We start from the raw sequence: 21,517 nt of genomic DNA, 5'->3' as shown, positions 1-21,517 counted from the left end.
GAGTAATACTATGCACAAACCTCCTTGTTTAGGGGAGAGGAGTGGTCTAACCGGAGGACACCTTGAAGTCCCCACCCCCTCCTCCCCTGGCACTGCTGGTAGCTGGAAGTTCTCCTGATCCACTTCAACAGTCTTCTTTCCAGTTCCCGCGAGTCTAACGAGTGAGGCCCAGATCCCTAGAGCTGCATCCGACATGGGAAGGTTGTCCACAGAAAATGGGACGACAGGTACCTAAAATATGAAAATCACTTGGTTGATAAGCAACCTGATGTTCATAAAGGTCAATTGCCCGCTGTAGCAAATTTGGAAAAGGTTACGTATTGAGAGTAAGCCCGAGGTTCTTCTCTTGCGATGTAGAGAATTACCTTTCGATCGATCGAAAGAATTTTTAAGCGTCAACAAAAGAAAACAAGAATGAAATAGGTCATTTGCTATTGCCCTTTTCCTCTGTTTCAGAAAGATTCCTGGTACATAACCTTTCCTATGGAAATGTGTGTTCCACTGGCAAGCTCGTTACCTTGCATATCAAACTCATTTCCAACCTAAATTCGAAGAAAACTGTTCTTTACCGGTTTAACTTGTGATATAGAGCATATTTTCGCCTTCTGCTGTCCCTCGCACTGTACAGTAACTTTTCCATTCGGAGCGATTCTACACACTGTACCCAGTCCCCACTCCTTGTGCTGCACCAGTCCCCCAAGTCTGGGCCTGCTGTCCACGCCACCGATAACCGCTAATACGGCCATCACTGGGCCCTGGTCCACAGGCTCCTGAGATGATTCATCTGCTTCCTGGAGGAGAGAAATAAACATAGAACAATAAACTTAAAAAAACAAAAAAACAAACAAAAACAAAAACAAAAAAAAACAAAAACAAAAACAAAAAAACAAAAAAAGAAAAAAAAAGAAAGAAAAAGAAAAAAAGAAACTACGAAAAGTATCTTTTTAATAAGCTTTCAGATATCCTCAATTAGGATTTAAATTTTGCGGTGTTTCCCTATGAATGAAAGGCATTTTGCGAAACAGCCTATAAGTTGTATGTCTTCAAGTTGACTAGCGTGTTGACAACCACCAAAACAACGTTAAACCAAGCACTATAACAAGCGCGAAAAAAATACATTGGTTCTGAACACGCGAAGTACTCTTGACCTCAAACCGAATTATTCCAAAGCATTTTTAAACAGAAACTGAGAGTATAACCTGCCCTTTCAACTTCAACATCGCACAAAGGACTTTTAAGTACTAATACACATTTAGTTCTAGAGAAAACAAACCTGTGTGACTTGTTCTTCTTGAAGTGGCTTGACGGTCGTTACCATAGTAACAATACTCTTCAGTTGAGCACTAATGAACTCGTTAACAAGTGGGTTCCAGGCCTCCAAGGTATGAAGCTTCCGTAGAAGGGCTAGTAATTCCTCTGCTACAGTGCTGCTGTATGTAGCTGATACTGAGGCTGGGATTCTCGGCTTCCGCTTACTCTTCCGGCTTTTCTCTCCTGAAAGTAGAAGAAAATCAAGGTTTCCAAACGAAAACTTCAAATCATGGACTAAAACATTTTTCGGTCTGTGCTACAAATTTAATTAATAATAAGATTATGAGCTCGAGGTTTCTATCTTATGATAGTTGAGGAGGCCGCAGCCCGAGTCAGCTATCACGCATAGAAATCGAGAGCAAACATCTAACTGTTTTACAGTAGTACATTAATCTGCTAGTTGTTCAAAACTTAAAGAATGAAACAGGTTCACAACACTTACAAAACGCCAAAAAGTGGCCGCCACTATGTTAATAACCCCAAACGTCGAGGCTACTCACTATATACAGCAGAATAGATGGTGAGTATCATAGCCAAGAGGACGGCATATATCCCTGATAGAACGCTAGCAGATTTAATATAAAACAAGATAGCTAGCCTTAAATACTGAACGAAATACAATACAATACAAACAGTCTCTGAGGTAGCATTTGTCTGGTAAGGTAGAACACAGCACAATATGCGATCAAGCATAAATAATTTTTTGACATACCTGACGGAGGTTGAATGGGAAGGCTTCCATGACAGGTCATCAAGACTCTACCGAGTAAAGCGAACAGACTAGCCACTACTTCTGACATCCTGCAAGATTCCTTGGTCACATCCCATGATGGTAAAACAGCTCTCAACAAGCGTAACGCCAAGATCTTTGAAAACAAAAGAATAAGGACGAGATAATGCGTGCGGCTGCTCGGTCATACAAATTAAACCCAAGCAAACTTAGGAAAACAACACGTGCATCAGGTTAACCCGGCCACAACTTAAAGTGTCGACCAGTTCGCGTAGCTGATCTGACAAAATTCAAATAATTGATGACGAATCATGCCGCAAAGGTTGAAACTCATTTAGATCATTTTGTTTTTGGGACGCGCTCATACTTAGATTTAAACGGCGGTATAATGAAAGAAATTTTCGGGAAACATCGGATATAACGAAGCACATTTTCGGAAAACAGCCGATATGATAAAGCACATTTTCGGAAAACATCAGACACGAGCCAAGCTGTTGGAGAAAATCGGATACAAAGAGTCAGATTGTCAGAGGTCAGAACATCAGGTGTAAGTTAGTGACGAATCCGATTTTCGAAGAATATCAGATATGACGAACAAAATTGTCCAAAAAAAAACATCAATTGTCAAAGAACTTTCGGAGAACTTCGGATATTAGGAACCAAATTTTCGGAAAACATTGGATATAGGAAAAACAATTTTCGGAGAACATTGGGCGTAACGAGGCAGAGTTTCAGAGACAATCACACGAAAGGAACAATATTCTCGGAAAATGTCGGATAAATGGAACCAAATTCTCGGAGAAAACTGGATATAGCGAAGCAAATTTTCGGAATCTAATGAGCTCATTATCGCTTACTTTTGCGAGTAATACGTTACCTGTCGAGGAAGGTGCACAGCAGACACAATGGGTGGTAGTGAGTCGTCATCGGGAAGTGATCCCCGCACCACCCTAAGGAGCAGACAAACCCACTGGGAGGTACTGAGGGAACAACACATGACTGGAGAGACGGCGATACCCCGGATGAACCCAAGCTTGGCCCAGTCCCTGTGCTGCTGGGCCATCACGATGGCGCCGATATGACCTTTCGAAAGGGAGGAAAGAAAACTAAATCATAATCGAAAACTACTTGGTTTCTTAGCTGTTGACTGGAAAAGATTCAGATCCCATGTGTATTCTAACTTTAACTAAAATGTCAAGCTTCATTAAGCTTACTCAGTTCGCTAAGGCCCAGAAATAGACAAACCCGCGTTATAGGAAACGTAAACCGCATCAAAGTTGTCTCTAACTATTGGAGACTGTGTGTGTAACTGTATCATTTTTTCGTTAATGAGAAGAACGTTTCAAATTGCGAACAAAACAGAAACTGAAATTGCTTTTCATTTACAAAAGTTATCCTCATTTTTTAAGCGGAACATTCAGCCGTTCTGTTTTACACTTTAACTTCTCTAATTTCTATAGCTCTGGTCGAATTTCAGACGTCTCATTTACGGTCGCCTCCACCAGGCGTTCATTTTGGAAGAGGCTACTTTTACGAAAGATGTTACCCGCGGCAGGTTTTGATGGATACATACCACTTGTGCCTGCGTCCAAAAGATTATGCAAGAGACTGCTGACCGTTCTGACACTCTCGATTTGCACGCTGTTGGCATGGAGACCACAGCCGATTGCTAGAGCTTGTAATAAACACACGCACGAGTGGCGAATCAGAGCTGTCGGATGAATGGACTGGATCTCCGTTTTCTCTTTCTTGGAATCATCTGGGAAGGGATAATATAGATGTAATCATTCAGGTAACACGGGAAATTTCCAGAAAGCCGATCGGACAGAAATGAATACACATAATGCTTAATTCTCTTCACGTATTTGTAGCAATAGATCAGGGGAAATGGAGCCTTTTTCCGTTTTAAGTGCGTAGAAAGATAAAGAACATGTTAAGAACAATATACTTTGCAATAGCTCCTCTACCTTTCATATCTTCTTCCTCTTCTTCACTGCTTTCTGGTACAGGAGGAGGGCCTGCTAACTTCAGGTCATACTTCCCTTCCTTGCCCATACGATAGGAGTTGGTGCTGCCTGTGTCCCACTGAATACGCACCCAGCCATCTTCTCCGAGCTCCGCTATAACACGGCCCTCACTGGGTGGCGGCCCGTCCTGAGGGCAACAAGGATGATATTTTTACTGCTATTTTTTCTTAGCTTAGATAACAATACTGAACATAAATCAGTAGGTACATGTAGGTAAGACATTGTTAGGTATGGTACCTGGTCGCCCCATTTCCAGTCAGGACCTCGCACCACTCGGGTTCCAATCTTCATTCTCTTGGCCACGTCCGGCCCCGTCATGGGTGCAGATGGCACTTTCTTGGCAGCCTTAGGCTCATCAATGATCGCAGCTAAAGAAGAGTCCTCTTCCTCAGTGGCTTCACACGGTCCTGCTAAGCGCATGATTGTCTGGGTCAGACCGATGGCGCCCGAGTTCAATATCAGGCTCATGTCACTAGCGTTATGCTCTGCTGTCAAGATACCCAGTGTTGCCAAGAGAAAACGTGCCACAGGCAGGGCACCCAGGGATAAGCCCCCGTGGAAATCGTCTGGGGTGGTATTAGGTCTTGTTTCAGCCTTCTTGAAGGTATCATCAGCATAGATGATAGCTTCACGCAGCGTGTTGATGGCCCAGCTGTTTACTCTTCGGAAAGCTGTTTCTAAGATCACGCGATCATACGGTGGAATGAGACCAACATCGGCTGAGCAGTGTGGAACGGCATTGCTACAGAACGGGAATGTTACGATTAGTCTTACAAACAAATTACCATTTCTAACAAGTCCTTCTGAACGCAACCATGAGGTGTCAATTTTTATTGTCCCAGCGCTAGCAGAGAAAGCTAAAGCACCTTTTTAAGGACGGGGCGACCGTCCGTTAGTGGTACTCAACGATCGTCTCGCGTATCTACGCTGGCTTTGTTCTAGACCCTTAAATCTGATATCTACGTTTACACCCAATTGGTCATTTAGGCCCCCTGTATGATTCCCAGAACCTAACATTGTATACACGCCCATTGCATGCAAATCTCGCTATTCTCACAAGTCTACTCTACTCGACGGCAAAAGCAAGTTTCCCCACCCACCTCCCCTTCAGCGACGCCAGCAAATTCCTTCTCCAGCTCACTGTATGCCTTTTACAAAGTTTTTTACTTATCCTTCTTTAGGGATAGAGTACCTATTTTGCCGGCGAATGTGAATTCATTACGATCACATCCTGAAGAAGCCTCGTAACTTGGTTCAATGAGTAAGGAAGATCTCAATCAAGAGGTCGTGGATTTGAATCTAAACCGAGGAATTCTACGAGGGGTTATAACTTTTCCCAAGAACACAACATCACTTTGTCGTCTGCAAAAGCGTGCTCAGTTTATCGAGAACTATCACTGGTACAGAAAACATCGGGTTTGATCTGTAATTATTTTGATACTTACTGAGCTTGTGAGTGAGTTGATAATAGACCTTGCCAACCACACAGGATCGAGTAGCGAACAGATGGGATGAGGTATTCCTTGGACACAAGAGACAACAACGTTTCTGCGCCTTCCAATCTGCGCTGACCTCTCTCCATCTGCAGTTAAAAAAAAAGTCCCTACATCACGTTTACATTTTTATGGACCCTCAATTGAATCTGGGCTCCAAATTTAGTCTCGGGAGAAGCTGAGCCTTAAGCGGTAAAAAAGACGTACATTGTAGATGTATAATGCAGTTATCAGTTGTGGTTTCTTGGAAATCACTTTAGAATGCTCTAAAAGAAGTGGTCGTCACCGACTTCAACTTCACAAACTCATCAATTATAATTCACCAAGTTTAAAGAGCTCACTGACGGGTATTTTGAGTTATTTTGGCCACGTACAAAATTACCTTTAAATTGAAGGAAACCTGGAAATAGTAGTTAACTAAGACAGAAAACCACTAAAGAGATAATATTAAACCATAAAGGAACAAGGGGGTTAAGGAGATTGACACGGATTACTGACAAACGAAAAGATGGAGAAATTTAGGCTAAGCTTTCCAAGATGCGCAAACCGTGACGTACTACTTTAAACAAAAGAAATAATGACCGTGACGGTGTTTGGATAACTGATCTTAATTAGCATAGCTTTGGAAGATTTCATTTTTCCGTTTTCTCCTTAGTTTTAGCTTCGATTGCAAAAATAGATCAAACACTCGAGACAGTGTTTGACCACATTCCCAAACACCACAAGGTGCCTCAAAAATACTCGGCTACGCCTCGTATTTTCAACACTCCTCAGTTCCTGGTGTTTGAAAATGTGGTCAAACACAGTCTTTCGTGTTTGATGTAATATATCAAACCTGCTGGTGAAGACACTTTCGTAGTTTCTCGACATCAACCGGCTCGTCGTGTAGAATAAACTCCTTGATGTGGTTCATTAACAGTGTCTCTGCAGATGAACCAATCATTCGCTCACGAAGCCACTTGACTTTACGTGCATTGGTCAGCGACATATTCAAAGCTATGTGATCAACCTGTGAAGTAATGAGAACGCGTCAGCTTACATCTTTTTTCCAACACCAATTGCTTTGAGTGCTTCCTTGAGGATCATATCAATTTTCAAATTGTAATTTCTGTGAGCTAAGCAGACCAAGTTGGCTTTGTGAAATGTTCATAAACATGGTTAAATCACAGCCGATGAAACAGCAGAGACCAAGTTAATACAAGAAGCATAAGAAATACTCTGACGTACTCAGGATCATGTATGCTCACAAAAGGTGTTTGGAAACTACGTTTCGATGTATAAAGGCCATTTGCTTGTTTTACAGCAAAACACCGCTACCTTTTGTTTGGTCTTTTGCTCCACATTCTCTTTCTCCTTCAAAGCTTTTTCTTCTGAGACATCAGTATCACAATGAACAGCATCATCTTCTTCTCTCACTGCAGGCTTTTCTTTCCCTTCCGTCTTCTTTTTCTCTCTGATCATTCCCTGCACAATCCTGGCCCATCGAGGACGCGTGTTCCGTATCCTCAGACGCGACAGTGTGCATTCCTCACTGGACATCGCTGGGTGAAGGTCTGTGAACAGGAACTGACATCTTTCCAGAGCTGGGGAGCAGACTTCCTCATACGAGCGAGAAGATTCTTGTCGTGCCTTTAAAGAAACAATGATTACTAATTATAAGATGGCTTTTTGTTTCATTCAGGCTTCTCCTGACCCTCGATAAGCATTTAAACCAATTGTAGCCCTTTAACGCTCAATAAATTTTAAAGAGTGGACGAAACTCAACTGTTAGCTGTAATGCACAGTTTGAGTTTAAATTAGTTCACATTTGTATCAAAGCTTGCAAGAAATTGTGCAAGAAGCACAACATGGCTTAGAATCACACATGATCGCAGCCTTGCATAGAGTGGCCGAATAGTGGCAGGGTAGAGGGCTTGAAGATTACAAGACCAGCAGCTTAATCGACCAGGAGCTTAATCGAGTTTCTAGCAACGAACCTCAAGGGAGGGGTATACTGTTTATAAGCACTGTGGAATATACATATAGAAGCTTACCCTCACGAGTGCACACTTGGTCTGGTACACAACTTTAAGGACTTCACTGACAGGTTTGGGTACTGTCACAGGAGGACCGTGTGTTATAGAGCTGTGAGAAGAAGCTGTTGTTGTTGTTGTTGTTGTTGTTGTTGTTGTTGTTGTTGTTACATCCTGTGTTGATGCTGAACGAGGAGAGGCTGGCGAACGAACTTCACCTTCTAGAATGCTCAAAGCAGCATTTCCTGTCAAAACCAAATCACAGTGATTTTAGAAAAGAGATACGGAACCAAAAGGATAATATTCAGTACGTTAGCACTGCTCAAAGGGTTTTTTAGTTCAGATAGCTCAGAGCATTAGTGTACCGGTATCGCACTGATCTTGTGTTTACATCACATTGAATTCGAAGGTCTGGGTCCCTCTGTTAATTTCCTTCTTGTTTTTGTTTCTGTTTGTTTGTTTGTTTGGTCCGTTTTTACAGAGCTTTCTGATAATGAGGTGAAGACTTCTCACTTCAAGACGTCTCCGTAGAAATAAAGCCGCGTTTTCAAATTTCTTCGGCGTAGTGTGGACACTGCTTGAGCCATCGACTGTGGTAATAGTCGCATCATAAACTTACCAAGCTCTTGATGTTTCAATAAGCACGCCATGAGCATTCTTCCCACCTTCTCTACAGGATGATCAGCAGGGAACTCTATCGGCAGAACAAACCGCTTTTGTTTGCAGAACCGTTCAACAGCAGCGAGGAACTTCAAAGTTGTCTCGTCCTCCAGCTTGCTTTCAGTAAGGGCCTGCAGGAATGGTTTAGCAGGATCACCGTGTGAAATCTGACGTGTAAAGGGTTCACTCTTGTCTTCGGAAGATTCTTTTTCTTTCCTGAAAAAACAATGAAAACATTTAATAACAGAATACTAGTTAAAGAACATTAAGGTAGTGATAAAATTACAAATAGAGGACATCAAAACATTTAAATTGTAACACAAGCATTACAAATGGCGAGTTTTTAATTATTTTCCACCCTTTCAAATAATATGTGCGACAAGTCTGTGCCAAAATGTGAAGAAACATTTCTCACCGTCTGGTAGAGCTTACCTTCCAACATTGCCACCTACTGGTGCGGCGGAAGTTTCCATTCCACCTGAGAAGAAATCTGAGCCTAGCCATCTCTCGTTCTCTTCTTCTTCAGCAGTAACAGGCGTGCTGTGAGCCAAGTGACAGGCGTACAGTCCCAGTAAGAGACCCAGGGTACGCTCGCAGTCAATTAATGGAGATGACACTGACAAGGCACTGTCCAGGGCGAGTTCTTGATCAGGCTGAAAAAGATCATAACATGCATGTAAGCCTGTGTTACAAGTACAATGAACTTTAGACGTACTGGGACTGAGTAATGTCGGTTTCGTGATCACTTCTCTAGAGCAGTTTTCAATTGTGTGTTGTAAAACCAAAACAAAATAAACCATTCTGGCCTGAATCAGAAAGGACAGCGGCGATCCAGTGAACCAATCAAAATTCCAGGTAAATAAATACCTGTTGTGGACGCGAAACACGCAAAAACGTCTGTGCACGAGCCAGTCACGATTGGTTTTTGTTTCACTTTTAATTCGCAAAGCCCGCTATAACACTCAGTAAACTTAAGCGTCTCGCTTAGCGCAGCAATAAAAAAAACACTAAAGCAAATTCTAATTACTTTCGTTCAACCATCAAGTGAAAACCGCGCTAAAACAAAAAACTCTAAGATTCTCTCGGGAAACTGAATGCCATCACGGTATGTGTGTGACGAACGTGTGAACAAAGTATGATGATACATAAAAGCGACACAAGCAGATTATTCTCCTTAGCTATATTACAATCATTTAGGAAGACACAGATGGATAACAAATAAAACAGAAAAAACGTAAAACTGATCCGTTTAAATGTGCCTTTATTTGACTCACCTCCACGAAAATACCGACAAAGAATGCTTGCATCATTTCCCTTGCTTCTACCGAATGTTTGGTTTCCTCAAATATTTGAGTTGCATCAGAAGCTAGTTGAAGAAAATGGATAATTAAAAAGAGCGAATTAAAACTATTATTCTAGTTAATAACATTTACATTTACTAGAGTTGACAATTGGATGCACATGCAGATTAACTGTTAGGAATGCTCACCTGCATATGATTGCAGCAGTTCCTTTCCACAAGGAGCCTGAAATAAAACATCATGCTAAGTCAACAATCTGTCACAGCAGACAGTCACTGCCACTAGTAACAAATAAGGATTACAGCAATGGTAACATAATGAGTGGAACAGAACCACTTCATTGATGTATGCTGACAAACATTGTGGCGATACTCTCTGTATATGTATAGTACCGGTCAAAGGGATTGCTGCACTTACACCGCGCGCGTAAAACGCGTGTAGTACTGCGTTGTCAAAAGACGCATGCATAACTAAGCAGTCTAGTGCAGTTTTACTTACTTGATCCTTGAAATCTTGAAGATCGTACACTTTACCATGAATAACAACCCACAGTCCACCATCCTTATTGTGATTTTCCAGATCTTCAGGCCTAATGAACGTGATGTCACCATCAGCTCTCCTGCGAGCCGGCGTTGGACTGCCTATACCACCAGGCCAGGCCAGATCCTCCTCATCTTCTTTCTGCACCCCAGGAGCAAGCCTGTTAAACTTGTCTAACAGGTCAAGCAGGCCACTGATAAGAGGAACTGTCCTTGACGAGTCCATAATACTTGGCATGCAGGTCTGGAGCAGGACCATGGCAGTCAGAAATTCAGGCAATAACACTCCCGTTAGTTCTCGCTGGATTATTTGGGAAGAGACGACAAAATGGCGAGGACCATTTGACGCTAGTGATGAGGCTACTGGGAGGATCTCCCCAGCATGGGTACAAAGCAAAGTGGCATACTTATGCAGCAGTAATGCAGCACCTTGTTGCTTGGAACTCAGGGCTCTTTCTTCACCTTGGAAAGCAATAATACTTGTAGTATTACAAATAGTGTAGTATAGAGCTTTTTCACTCCCGTGGCCAGCAGCCACCAGCAGCCATGTAAATTTATGGAAAAAAAAAAGAAAGCGTTCATATTAAACCTGGTTTTCACTACGAGAAAAGTACAAGTGCAAGACATATTATATGCCTTGTAAATAGCTTATTTATATATCATTCTGGGAAGCGCCTCGCATGGGTACTCTCGTACCGTTCGCGCTTTCCCTTTTGGGAATTATTATCTTCTCTTTCTTTTTCTTTGTTTCTGTTTTCGTTTTTTTCTTTTTACTACATTCCCATGGCCAATAAGGATTTTTTTAAAAATCTTAAAAAAAAAAAAAAAAAAGAAAAAGAAAAAGAAAAGAAACAAAAAATAAGCATAACGGTAGTGGGGACGCGGAAAACAAGTATAAGCACAAGCACGAGCAGAACAAAAGTTTGGTTTTTCTTGTACCCTGCTGTACATGTAAGTATAAGCAAAAGCACAAGCATAAGCTTAAGTCGGTCACCTCGTTTTACTGTATGGAGGAGGTTGGAGGTATACGCATGCCTACGTGTTTATGTTAGTCCTGTGTTCTGGGCGTCCTCACTATCGTTATGCTTATGCTTGCGCGTGCGCTTATCTCGTCCGTAGTGAAGACTAAGCTTCAGAACATTGCTCCCACATTGCTTGGGACACCCCTAACTAACCTTTAATCAAATACCAAGGTTTTTCATTTTCATGATGTAGGAAAAAGCTGCCGATAACAAGCCTCTGTAACTTGAGCAGTAACTCGACTGTCATGGGACGTGGTGGAGGGGTATAGGGCCATTGTAAAGTAGGTGGCTTGAGAAATAACTGTTGAAATTCACTTCGCACTTGTGTGGATGATGTCTTCAGCAGCTGCTGGGTAAGGTGAAGGAGGGGTACATCAGCAATGATGTCCTTGCTTTCCGTAGTTTTTTCTTTGTCGTTTTCTCCAGCACCTTCCTTGATTTCATTGTCAATAGCTGTCTCCAGGGCTGACTCCAGACTCCCTTCTGCCATCAAGCTGTTGATTAGTAGGTCTGACATAAACTTCTTACCAGCTGGTGAAGATGCTGGCTTGTCACAAGCTGTTGATCATCGTCCAAATGAAAAAGACAGCGAGTTGCAACAAATTACTCCTTAATTTTGGCGCAAAATTTCAGCCTTGATATTATCTATAATTTCACATGTGAAATTGTTAAATAGCTACATGTATGGCAACATCTGGAACGTAACTTCTCGATACAAAAAAAAAAAAAGACAAGGGGGGGTGGGGGGGGGGGGCTTAATTTGTCACCTGCAGTGTATGAGGCAATCAAAGCCATCAAATGGGTATACCTGCATGATTTGCATGTTCAGTCGCGTGTAGCAAAGAATTAGAATTCATTATCGTCCGTAATTGCGAAATCGCCTCGTCTACGCGAGCCGGAAAAATAGGTCATGTGACTTAAGTTTTAAAAGGACCAGTTTATCATGTAACGGTATTCGAAGTCAAGTCATCAACAGTCGTAAGCGTAAGGATCAAGATAGCGATCAAAGGGATCTAACGAATCAGGAACACAAAATAATTGTAAGTCTCGAAATCGTTTGTCGCTTCAACTGAGAATGTTGTAAATAGTAATTTATCTCGCAGTTATTTCAATTTCAGTTGACTACGATGTAACCACGGACGCAACGAACCGTGTATACTCTAGTGCAAATAAATCTGACAACTTTGATCCCGGGTGGGCTAATCTTCCAAATCACCTTCAATCATAGGAGCGAATCACTGCACATTGTTGTGTACTCGTGACATCAAGAAATAATTTCTTCATTTCCCTCGTCACTATCTGCTAACCGATACTAATTTGCTAGCATGGTCAGTGAGACAGAAAATGTTACTTTTTGATTTTATTCCAATCAGAAGAAAAGTACTTGTACATCAGACTATGAAAGGCATTGATGTGATGTTGATTTCAAGTCACTTACCTTCAATCAGTAGCTCTGTTAAAGCCCTTGCTCGTTCCTCTGGTGTAGGCAGAAGCAAAACCCAGCCATTCCTGAGGGCCCCTTGTGCTGCTGATTGCACAGTCTTCAGGACTCCTTTGTTACTGGCTAATGTGACCACCTGTTGTTTGAGTGACTGAAGAAGCTTACTTCCTACTCCAAGACCTAAACCTTCCGCGTCTACGTTTCCGGTGATGGCAGCATGGAGCTGTCGATGGAAATAAAAGAGATTAGAACATATATTCAGTCAGTCAAACTATGCCTGAAAGTTTGTATTTGTACTCTTTTTCATTTAACAGGATCCATTCTACACAGAGAATGAACACCCGGTACTGAGAATTTTGGCCAATATTTCAACTCTCCACCCCACCCCATACCATTAGAGACAGCATTTATTTAGAGAAAGGGATTAGTTACACATAAACATTGAATGTTTTTTCTTTCCGTGACCATAACATAGTTGCCATCGCCAACCTGAAGTCTCAACAGATTCAAAGTTGCCACAGCAATGCATTCCTTCTCCTGTGGGGGAGGGGGCCAGTCTAAAGCTCCTGTCAGATCTTCACTCACACGCCGCAGCAGTGCGTCAAGATGTTCAAATGTCTTCTTACATACATCCAGACAGAAAGGAAGCCGGAGCCCAACATTCCAGTGACCAGCTGATGACCAGGCAAAGCTCTAGGAAATTACGAAAGATTGATTCACATAGCTATCATATAGTCTTACCATGAAATTATGTTCATGTACATATACTTTACATTGTATGACCGTCCTTTCACCCATTAAGGTGATTCCTCAAAAATAAAAGCTGCCGAACAATTTTTTCTTTATTTTTTTACACCAAAATTATGTAATAAAAAATATAGGTCACCATGCTCGCTTAAGAGAAAACAAGCATTTATTTTACTATCATGCTTAGCTTGAGGGAAATCTGTTACGTTGTGATCGCGCACACGCTCTTGTGCGCACGCTAATGACGCGAAAATGCAATACTGAGGTCAAGCCTGTGATTATTTTATACATGTACGTGTCTGTCTCCTTGTATCTCTCTGTCTGCCCTATTGGCCAAATTATTTTTTTTGTTCCTCTTACCTAAATTTTAGTCACAGCAGATACACTCATTTGGTAAAATGACCACAGATCTACTTGTTAATTACCTACTCATGACCTACCTGGGCAGGTCCACAGGCAACCCCAGTGATTTCTTTGCTACCTATTGTAGATACAAGAGTGGGCTCCGCCCTAGCCGTGCAAGAGGTGTCACCGAGCTGTCCCTGTTCATTCCGACCCCAGCTGTACAACTCTCCATCCTCTGTGACTGCCAGACAGTGAAATGAACCAACAGCAAAGTCAACTATCTTCTTACCGCAGAATGCTTCGATCACCTTTGGATAGCGCACATGATCCTCGCCGACATGACCAAGACGACTACCATCTCCTTTACCCCTAAAATATACAGTAATGTTCACGTAGAGTATTTTTCTGGTTTAAAACAGGAGTAAAATCACTTTACGTTTTCGCTCACCTGTGGTTGAGAATATCACGTCTCGCAACAACAAAAGTTATGTGCTAAGAACATTGCAGTACAAACGTTTGATACATGTATGTTTGTTTGACATGACTACTCACTAGAGTGAGGAATCGATATATACAGTATCCCACATTTGATCAAACGTTTTGTTGATACCTATCAGGGCTTGAAAAAACACTTGAATTCCAGCTTGCCCTTCGGACAAGCAGCTCTCAGATTTTGCTTGCCGTAGGCAAGTCTTAGTTTACTTTTCCTATTATTTGCTTGGCAGACGACTCGCCTGGACCCTTACCAATCGGGCAAGTGAGAATGAAAAGTTACTTGCCCGGCAGGAAAATTTGCTTGTCCAGGGTGACCCTAGGGCACTTTTTTTGAGCCCTACAGGCCTATACAAGTAATAGCACAGTGGCAATTGCTTTTGATATACATGTAGGCTTTTTGTAAGTAATACATAATTATAAGTCATATAATCTATGCTAAGCATTTCGGTGATTTTCGCAAGAGTTGAGGCATGTATCAAGAGAATTATGAAGTGTTCTGAGAGATTAATGAGATGCATCTAGCAAGAAATAAGACAAGAAGTGGTAAGTTAAGCTTAATTTTGAGCAGCACTGTACTCAAGGAGTTAAGCACAGTAATGAATTAGAGTTTATCACGGTAATATACGTGGCAGTAGTTCTAAACAATAAAACATTCAAAGCTCTTTACCAAGTGAAGAGCTGCCCATCTCTTGTCAGTGCCACGGAAAACTGTGATCCACAGAAGACACGTACAACACCAAGGCTCTGTAGTTTGTCGATAATCCTAGGAGCTCTGCAGCCATCACTGCCTCCATGACCAAGCTTGCCATAATCCCCATCACCCCATGACCAGACAGTGCCTGAAAATGCACAAAATGCTTAAATGACTGGAGGTTCTCAAACCTGACTAAAGGTTTCTGTAACTTACATGAGGTGACAAGTCCTGGGATCATTTTAAATGTTTTCAGTCCTACATTGTAAATTGCCAGGGCTTTTTTCCAATTTAATGTAATTAATAGACCCCTATACCCACGTATGATATACCATTTGAAAGCTATTGATCTGTGTGGTTCAAAAATTGTATGAACAAACACTAAGGAAGTGACAGATTTGGCAAATGTTGGTTTGAAAGGAGAGAATGAAGAAGTTCAAAAATGTCAAAGTCATCATAAATATTAGGGATACCCCTAAACTAAACAATGTTATAATGAATATGTAGGTTAATAATAAATGCACTAGAGGCTGCATAATAATTACGCAAATTTTTTCTACAATAAATATTATAATAATTGTAGAAAAAAGTTTCAAAACTTTTGCGGGTAATGAAATATATATCATGTATATGGGCGGGGAGGGGGCGGAGGGAGACCTTTACAAGATCATTTTCTGCAAAGATTTCAGACATAAATTTCCAAAAAGAGATGTCATAAGCACATAACTGTTCTCCCATGGCAATTACAGTTAAGTGGGAATGATCACCAGTCACAATCAAAGCAGTTCTCACTTGCGCAATGCACCTACCATCATCAGCAACAGCCAAGCTGTGTGCATCTCCACTGCCACAGGCTACATCAATGACATGGTGTCCACGTAAACCACTAACCAACATGGGCACAAGGTGGTCTTCACTACTTCCTGTAAAACACAGGCCAAGTTTTTACAGTTAGTCAGTTAATAAAACATAATGACATAGAGAGTCTCATTGCTTTCCTCCTGCTTTGAAGTGATTTCCATCCCAGCTGATCACGTATTTCTCCTATACTAGCAGCATGATTGTAATTCTTCACTACAAAGCATGCAGCTTGTCACTGTACCATTTCTATTTTCCTGATGTTTATTTTGATGTAAATGTACATGTACGGATCCCATGTTGTTGCAGCTGCATATTCTAATAGGGGTCGAATTAAGCCAAAATGAGCTAATGTCTTGATCTTAGTCCTGAGAATTCACTTGTAGATTTCGTTTGAGGAAAGCAAGAGTACCATTACCTTTTCCAGTAATATTATCAACATTAATTATAATTACTCATTAATATAGTTCAAGATGAATGACCATGAAATGCCAAAAACAGAGCATCAAGTTTGGTGAGGTCTCTGAGACCCCCCACTTTGTTTGTGGCCAAGTTGATAGATGCAGGCATAAATTGAACTATAAAGAAGTACTAAAATAAATAAAGAAGATGAGTCAGAAAAATGATAACATTGTTGAAAACCAAGTTTTGGTTGATTACAATCTAAAAGAAGATTGCTACAATACATAAATTAAATGTATTCTGGTTCAATTGTTTATACACAAAATTAGCCTTGATATAATTATAAGCTCTCAAATTGTTTTGATCTAATCACATGACTAAGACTCTGAAATAGACCCAAAATAAGTTGTAACAATCTTTTTGTATTGCTGCAGTACAAACCATGATTTTCAACAATGTTATCAAGCCTAGGACTTGCATGACAACTTCCCGCCGGTTTAAGTGTGTATCACACACATTAACATTTTGAGGCAAAAAGTTTAATAAGATCTCAAAATGTTCAGCCTCCTTCCATACATTCATTTATGCACTTGCAAACAATATACTAAAGAAAAGGATATGCATTCAGTGGTTCAGCTTGAGGTAGCTTAATTAAGTTATTGTCTTCCTTCTTTTCAAATTGGTTAAAAGTCTTCCTGAAAATATCCCACCTTTATCCAGATCAAATGAAATGAAAGAATCCAATTGCTCTTCAGGATGAATTTCGTCAACACTGAAGATATTGCCTAAAGGAATAAACTGAGCCTTCAGGGTAAAAATGCCAATGGCTTTGCCCATTTCTGAATGACACACTTAAATCAAGGTGAAGCTGCAAATGTCTTTTTTTATGTTAATGAAGTACCGTACTAATCAGTATTTAAATTACCATGTCCTAGTCTGCCGTAGCTTCCCCTGCCCCAAGTGTAGAGTTCTCCCTCAGATGTTACTGCCGCACTGTGTGTGCTTCCACAAGCAATCTGAATAACTTGCTTGCCGGCAAGACCACTGATCAGGGTCGGCTCATCACAGAAACTATATGCACAGAAAATCAAACACAGTCTGTAATAATAAATGTACCCACAGTATTGCACATTTTCACTCATTAGGACAGCAGCCATGCAAATTCATTGAAAAAAAAAGAAAGTGTTTACATAAGAAAAGAGTTCAACTCCCATAAGGCCTGTAAGATTGATTTGGTACACCTACTGTACATGGCAGCTGTTTCATTGTTTTGGCACACCAATGTTGCTGCTGTGACATCATGTGAAAATACTCTATATGTACATGACTGTACAGTCATGTGATGATGTCCTTACAGTGTATATTTGGTGAATGTTCTGAATGTTTTTGTTGAACAAAATGGTACAATGTAGATAAATGTGGGGCCTGAGAGCTATTGTCAGACTGGCTGGAAATCCTGGATTTGACACAGCCATGTAAGAATTGCTCTACAGTGTACCTGGAAAAGTTTACTAATAATATGACAAACTCTTCATACATGCTTTGCAGTATAAACCACTTGAAAATTTATTTCCTCTTCTAATTTCAAAATCAGTAATTCACAGTTCAAACCCACAGTTGTAACAACAACCAACAAGCTCACAATAATTATTATCAAAAGCAGCTGAAAGAGAAGTCCAATCAAATACAACTTCAGGGAAATAATTAAAATTATTTTCAAAGATTTCTCCTTCAGCACAGCTCTGTCTTACTTGTTATCTCCATGTCCCAATTTGCCACCATCCCCAGATCCCCAGGAGTAAACCTCACCCTCTCGGCTCAGAGCCATGTAGTGTTTACATTCTGGGTTTGTAGCAATCTTGACTATTTCACACTTTCCAGCAAGTGATTCAATCAACACTGGGCCCTGGAAAGATGAAATTAGTTATTAAGTCAGAAAAATAAAACTATACATTCATGTAGGAAATTAGCGCTCCCCCGCTCGCCAATGCAAGTATGAAAAGCGTTGGGTGAGTTCTAAATCATTGATCACTCTCCTGTTTTACTTTTGCAAAATTGTTTATGCTTGAATATTGAAAACACTCTATTTTTTTTTTTCTATATTGGCAAGAATATCTCTAGACCAGTGCTTTTTTAACCTCGTTTTAGCTATTTTAGTTTTCAAGATGCCTAACTAATTTAGACAAAATGAACTAAGGCTTCGTTGCAGTGATAAGAGGATGAGGAAGAAGGATGTTTGCCTGCTGACGAATGAATCTGATGAAGATTCATCATAGGAACTGTTTTGAAAAGTAAAGCACCTCTGTTGTAGTTATCTTTAGGCTTAAGGTCTTTTAATATAATTTTCCATTGAAAACCTCAGTCTTCACCTGCCTCTATCTCGATTTTAGAGAAATATCTGAATTTGGAAATGTGAAAATATTTCCAAGCATTATCAAAAGTTGATGATACAAACAAGAATAATTTAACAGCAAAATTGGTCAGGCCGCGATCCTAAGGAGCTTCTGGTAAAATGGGTCAGAACAAGGTTTTAAAGCTCAACACAAAATGGCAAGCTGGGCTCCATGAGACAGAGAGAACATACGGTTGGTGAATCATTGCAGGTTACTTTTTTTGGAGAGAGGGAGGCGTCTTTCTTGGCAAGTAAAAATTTCACCGGACAAGTGCATTTTGAAAGTAGCTCGCCCAAATAATAAGTGCTGTCAAAATTTAGTTTCCAACACTGCAATAGAACATGTTTCAATGGGTTTGGAATGTTTGCCCGATACTTAAACATATACTGTACTGTAATAAATATTGATCAAGCAATACAACTGCACAATGTAACAAAACACACTCTGATTGGTTAATTTTAATTACCAGCCCTTGCAGCTGTCTAATGGTTTTAGTGACATCAAAATATTATGAACATCTCACCTGTCCCTCTGATGTGTACTGACAAGTGTAAACCTTGCCAGTTTTTGTCAGTGCCAAGAAACACTTTTCTGCACAGCAGATCTGAGCAATGCCAATTTCCACAAGGCTTCCCAAGGTTGTGGGACCCAAAGTATGGCCAGCATTCCCCCATGACAGCCAACCCCACCCTAACACTTCTTGAACAAGAGCTACACTCGGAGTCTAGAAGACAATAAAAGACTATTACAACAAACATGAACATGTATGTACTAATTGTAAGTACAAGACATGCAGATGTATGTATATGCAGAGAGTGTTAAATATTATTAAAATTGATGTTGATGTTCTTCAAATTAAAGCAGCTTGTACATATAAATTTAACTACATGTACAAGCATTGACTGTGGAGCTTCCCTTGTTTAACTGTACAATGTATAAAGAGGTCAAGATTTCAAAAAGTAACATCATGATGTACAATGTACCTGTTTGTACACGTATAACTTTCTGCTGGATGGATTCATGGGATGGAGGAGGAGAATATAGATGGGCATGGTTGATACATTGTACATGTAGATTAGATCAGTTAGCAGCATGTGTGCATGATTGTACCTTTTGATTTGAGGATACTGGCAGATAAGGAGCAGCAAGTCTGTCCAAGTGTGATACTAAAACAACAGCACAGTGCTGCAGTTCAACAAACTCTGATTCATCTTCTGGAAGAGTCAAGTATCGTAAGAATGATTCTGTGGGACTCACTTTTGGCATGCTGGATGACATAGCCTACAGATAGTAATCACAAACACTTTTTGTCAAATATATAATAAAAATAATAAAATTAACAGGTAGGTAATAACTGTGGAACATCACTGTACACTGTATCTTAAGTGCAACGAGCTACATGTACTATCAAATGTCAATTGCATCTGCATTATACACACATGTACATTTATTGACATGTAACATCTAGAGCAGGTGATTATTGAATTACAGGTAACAATAACCACATTAATCAAAACTATAACAAAATTCTTGAATGTGATTGGCTATCAGCAGCCCAATTTGAGCATTAATTGGACAGTGTATGCGTCATGCTTGTAATTGCACAGTATGCGTCATTTTGCGCATGCTGTTGCGGTGCACTTTGTTGAGTAAACTGCTGTGTTTTTCAGCATTCATAACGATGTTTAATCGTTCAGCACTCAAACGATGGTTTGTTTGTTTCTCGAATTTTGTCATAGTTTTGATTAATTGGTAACAGGACATCATGTCATCCAATTCAGTCTGTAATCATACTCATGATTAACAAATTGGACTCCCACTTCGCGGTCGTCCAATTTTGTTAATCACTTGTATGATTACAGACCGAATTGGACTCCACTCCGTCCTATTACCATTATGTACAATGTAAATTTATGTATTTCTACATGTATGTACTAATGTTCTAAATATATTCAAAAGCACTTTTAAGGTCATTCCTCTGAAATAGAACTTGCACTGAGATCTTTGTGAAACTTTGCCTATTGATTGTTTCTGTTATAGGAACTTAAATTTTGAAATAAAAATGAGGGGTCCCCATGTTCGTTTAGGAGCAACAGCACCTTGTTTATACCCATATAAATCCTTAAAATAGCACCATGATTGTAATCATGATTGCTTTTTGTTCTACACTGAGAATTGGTCCATTTTTATTTTACACAGAGAAATTTATTACTCAATTCAAAACAACAGGAAAAAATAATAGGTCACCATACTCGTGTGCGAGAAAATGACGATTTACCTCTTTGGCGAGGTCCAGTTGTAAAAAGAAAAAGCCACCATTTTCTAATGCATGTGCACTAATCACGTGTGAAATTATGTGCAGTTTGAATGCACAATGCAATACTGGGGAATAACCTTAATTACATCAATTACTAACTTACTTCATATAAATAAAGCAATCTGCACTAAAAAATTAAGATGCATATGTACTCAAAAAATTGCAGATGTTTTATTTCGAATGTTTAATTTTTGGCATTAAGATATCAGACAAATTTCAAACAACAATTTCAGACACTTTGCTGAAACATACATGTAACTAGGGTAAATCTACCCCTACAAAACACAAATTAGACTGATATACAACGTTGAGGATCATCCATGTAAGAAGACATGGAAAAACTGACACCACCTCTCCTCCCTTAAACAAATTTGTGGGAAAAATAAATGCACAAGGTTCATTTTTGTCCGCAATATTGTTTTGCTTGTTGGTGCTTTATGCTTAGAGCTTCATCTCGTCCCTTCTGTTGCCAGTAACATCGATATCATTGAAAATGGTAGTGCTACTGCAGCCTCGATGTTTTATGAAGACATTGACCATTACTTATGTCAAGCAGTGTCTCAACTAGAGTTCACTTCATAAAACCTGGCATAAAGGAAAATAAAAGCTTTGGACCTACTTTCAAGTTTTACACTGCACTGTAAATATTGCGGAGGCTTAAAATTTTGGACAGTTTTATTTCGACACACTTTTTGTCCAAAATTAAATTGTTCGGAACTTTTTGAAAGATAAG

The 21,517-nt window shown here is 40.1% G+C and overlaps 1 protein-coding gene across 2 annotated transcripts in view; it reads right to left on the bottom strand.

Annotated features, from left to right (window-relative positions):
• The window catches only part of LOC145497693 (E3 ubiquitin-protein ligase HERC2-like), a 50,794-nt gene that overhangs the window by 19,834 nt on the left and 9,443 nt on the right, over positions 1 to 21,517 (bottom strand). For both annotated transcript variants that reach the window (XM_081477524.1, XM_081477525.1), the window contains exons 4-30: positions 19,578 to 19,748; positions 18,991 to 19,191; positions 17,826 to 17,980; positions 17,000 to 17,145; positions 15,624 to 15,737; positions 14,791 to 14,962; positions 13,724 to 13,997; positions 13,026 to 13,229; positions 12,534 to 12,759; positions 11,249 to 11,653; positions 10,033 to 10,535; positions 9,723 to 9,759; positions 9,508 to 9,599; positions 8,666 to 8,886; positions 8,193 to 8,449; positions 7,595 to 7,818; positions 6,879 to 7,190; positions 6,397 to 6,570; positions 5,514 to 5,650; positions 4,306 to 4,810; positions 4,009 to 4,195; positions 3,615 to 3,800; positions 2,919 to 3,124; positions 2,024 to 2,177; positions 1,274 to 1,494; positions 570 to 791; positions 21 to 231 (exon numbers count right to left, since the gene is read on the bottom strand). In XM_081477524.1, coding sequence (XP_081333650.1) covers positions 21 to 231; positions 570 to 791; positions 1,274 to 1,494; positions 2,024 to 2,177; positions 2,919 to 3,124; positions 3,615 to 3,800; positions 4,009 to 4,195; positions 4,306 to 4,810; positions 5,514 to 5,650; positions 6,397 to 6,570; positions 6,879 to 7,190; positions 7,595 to 7,818; positions 8,193 to 8,449; positions 8,666 to 8,886; positions 9,508 to 9,599; positions 9,723 to 9,759; positions 10,033 to 10,535; positions 11,249 to 11,653; positions 12,534 to 12,759; positions 13,026 to 13,229; positions 13,724 to 13,997; positions 14,791 to 14,962; positions 15,624 to 15,737; positions 17,000 to 17,145; positions 17,826 to 17,980; positions 18,991 to 19,191; positions 19,578 to 19,748 — 5,917 coding nt within the window. The remainder of the gene's footprint in view (positions 1 to 20; positions 232 to 569; positions 792 to 1,273; positions 1,495 to 2,023; positions 2,178 to 2,918; positions 3,125 to 3,614; positions 3,801 to 4,008; positions 4,196 to 4,305; positions 4,811 to 5,513; positions 5,651 to 6,396; positions 6,571 to 6,878; positions 7,191 to 7,594; positions 7,819 to 8,192; positions 8,450 to 8,665; positions 8,887 to 9,507; positions 9,600 to 9,722; positions 9,760 to 10,032; positions 10,536 to 11,248; positions 11,654 to 12,533; positions 12,760 to 13,025; positions 13,230 to 13,723; positions 13,998 to 14,790; positions 14,963 to 15,623; positions 15,738 to 16,999; positions 17,146 to 17,825; positions 17,981 to 18,990; positions 19,192 to 19,577; positions 19,749 to 21,517) is intronic.

The sequence above is a fragment of the Orbicella franksi genome, chromosome 9 (assembly GCF_964199315.1).
Source record: "Orbicella franksi chromosome 9, jaOrbFran1.1, whole genome shotgun sequence".
Classification (NCBI taxonomy): Eukaryota; Metazoa; Cnidaria; class Anthozoa; order Scleractinia; family Merulinidae; genus Orbicella; species Orbicella franksi.
This window is presented reverse-complemented; position numbering and strand designations above follow the sequence as displayed.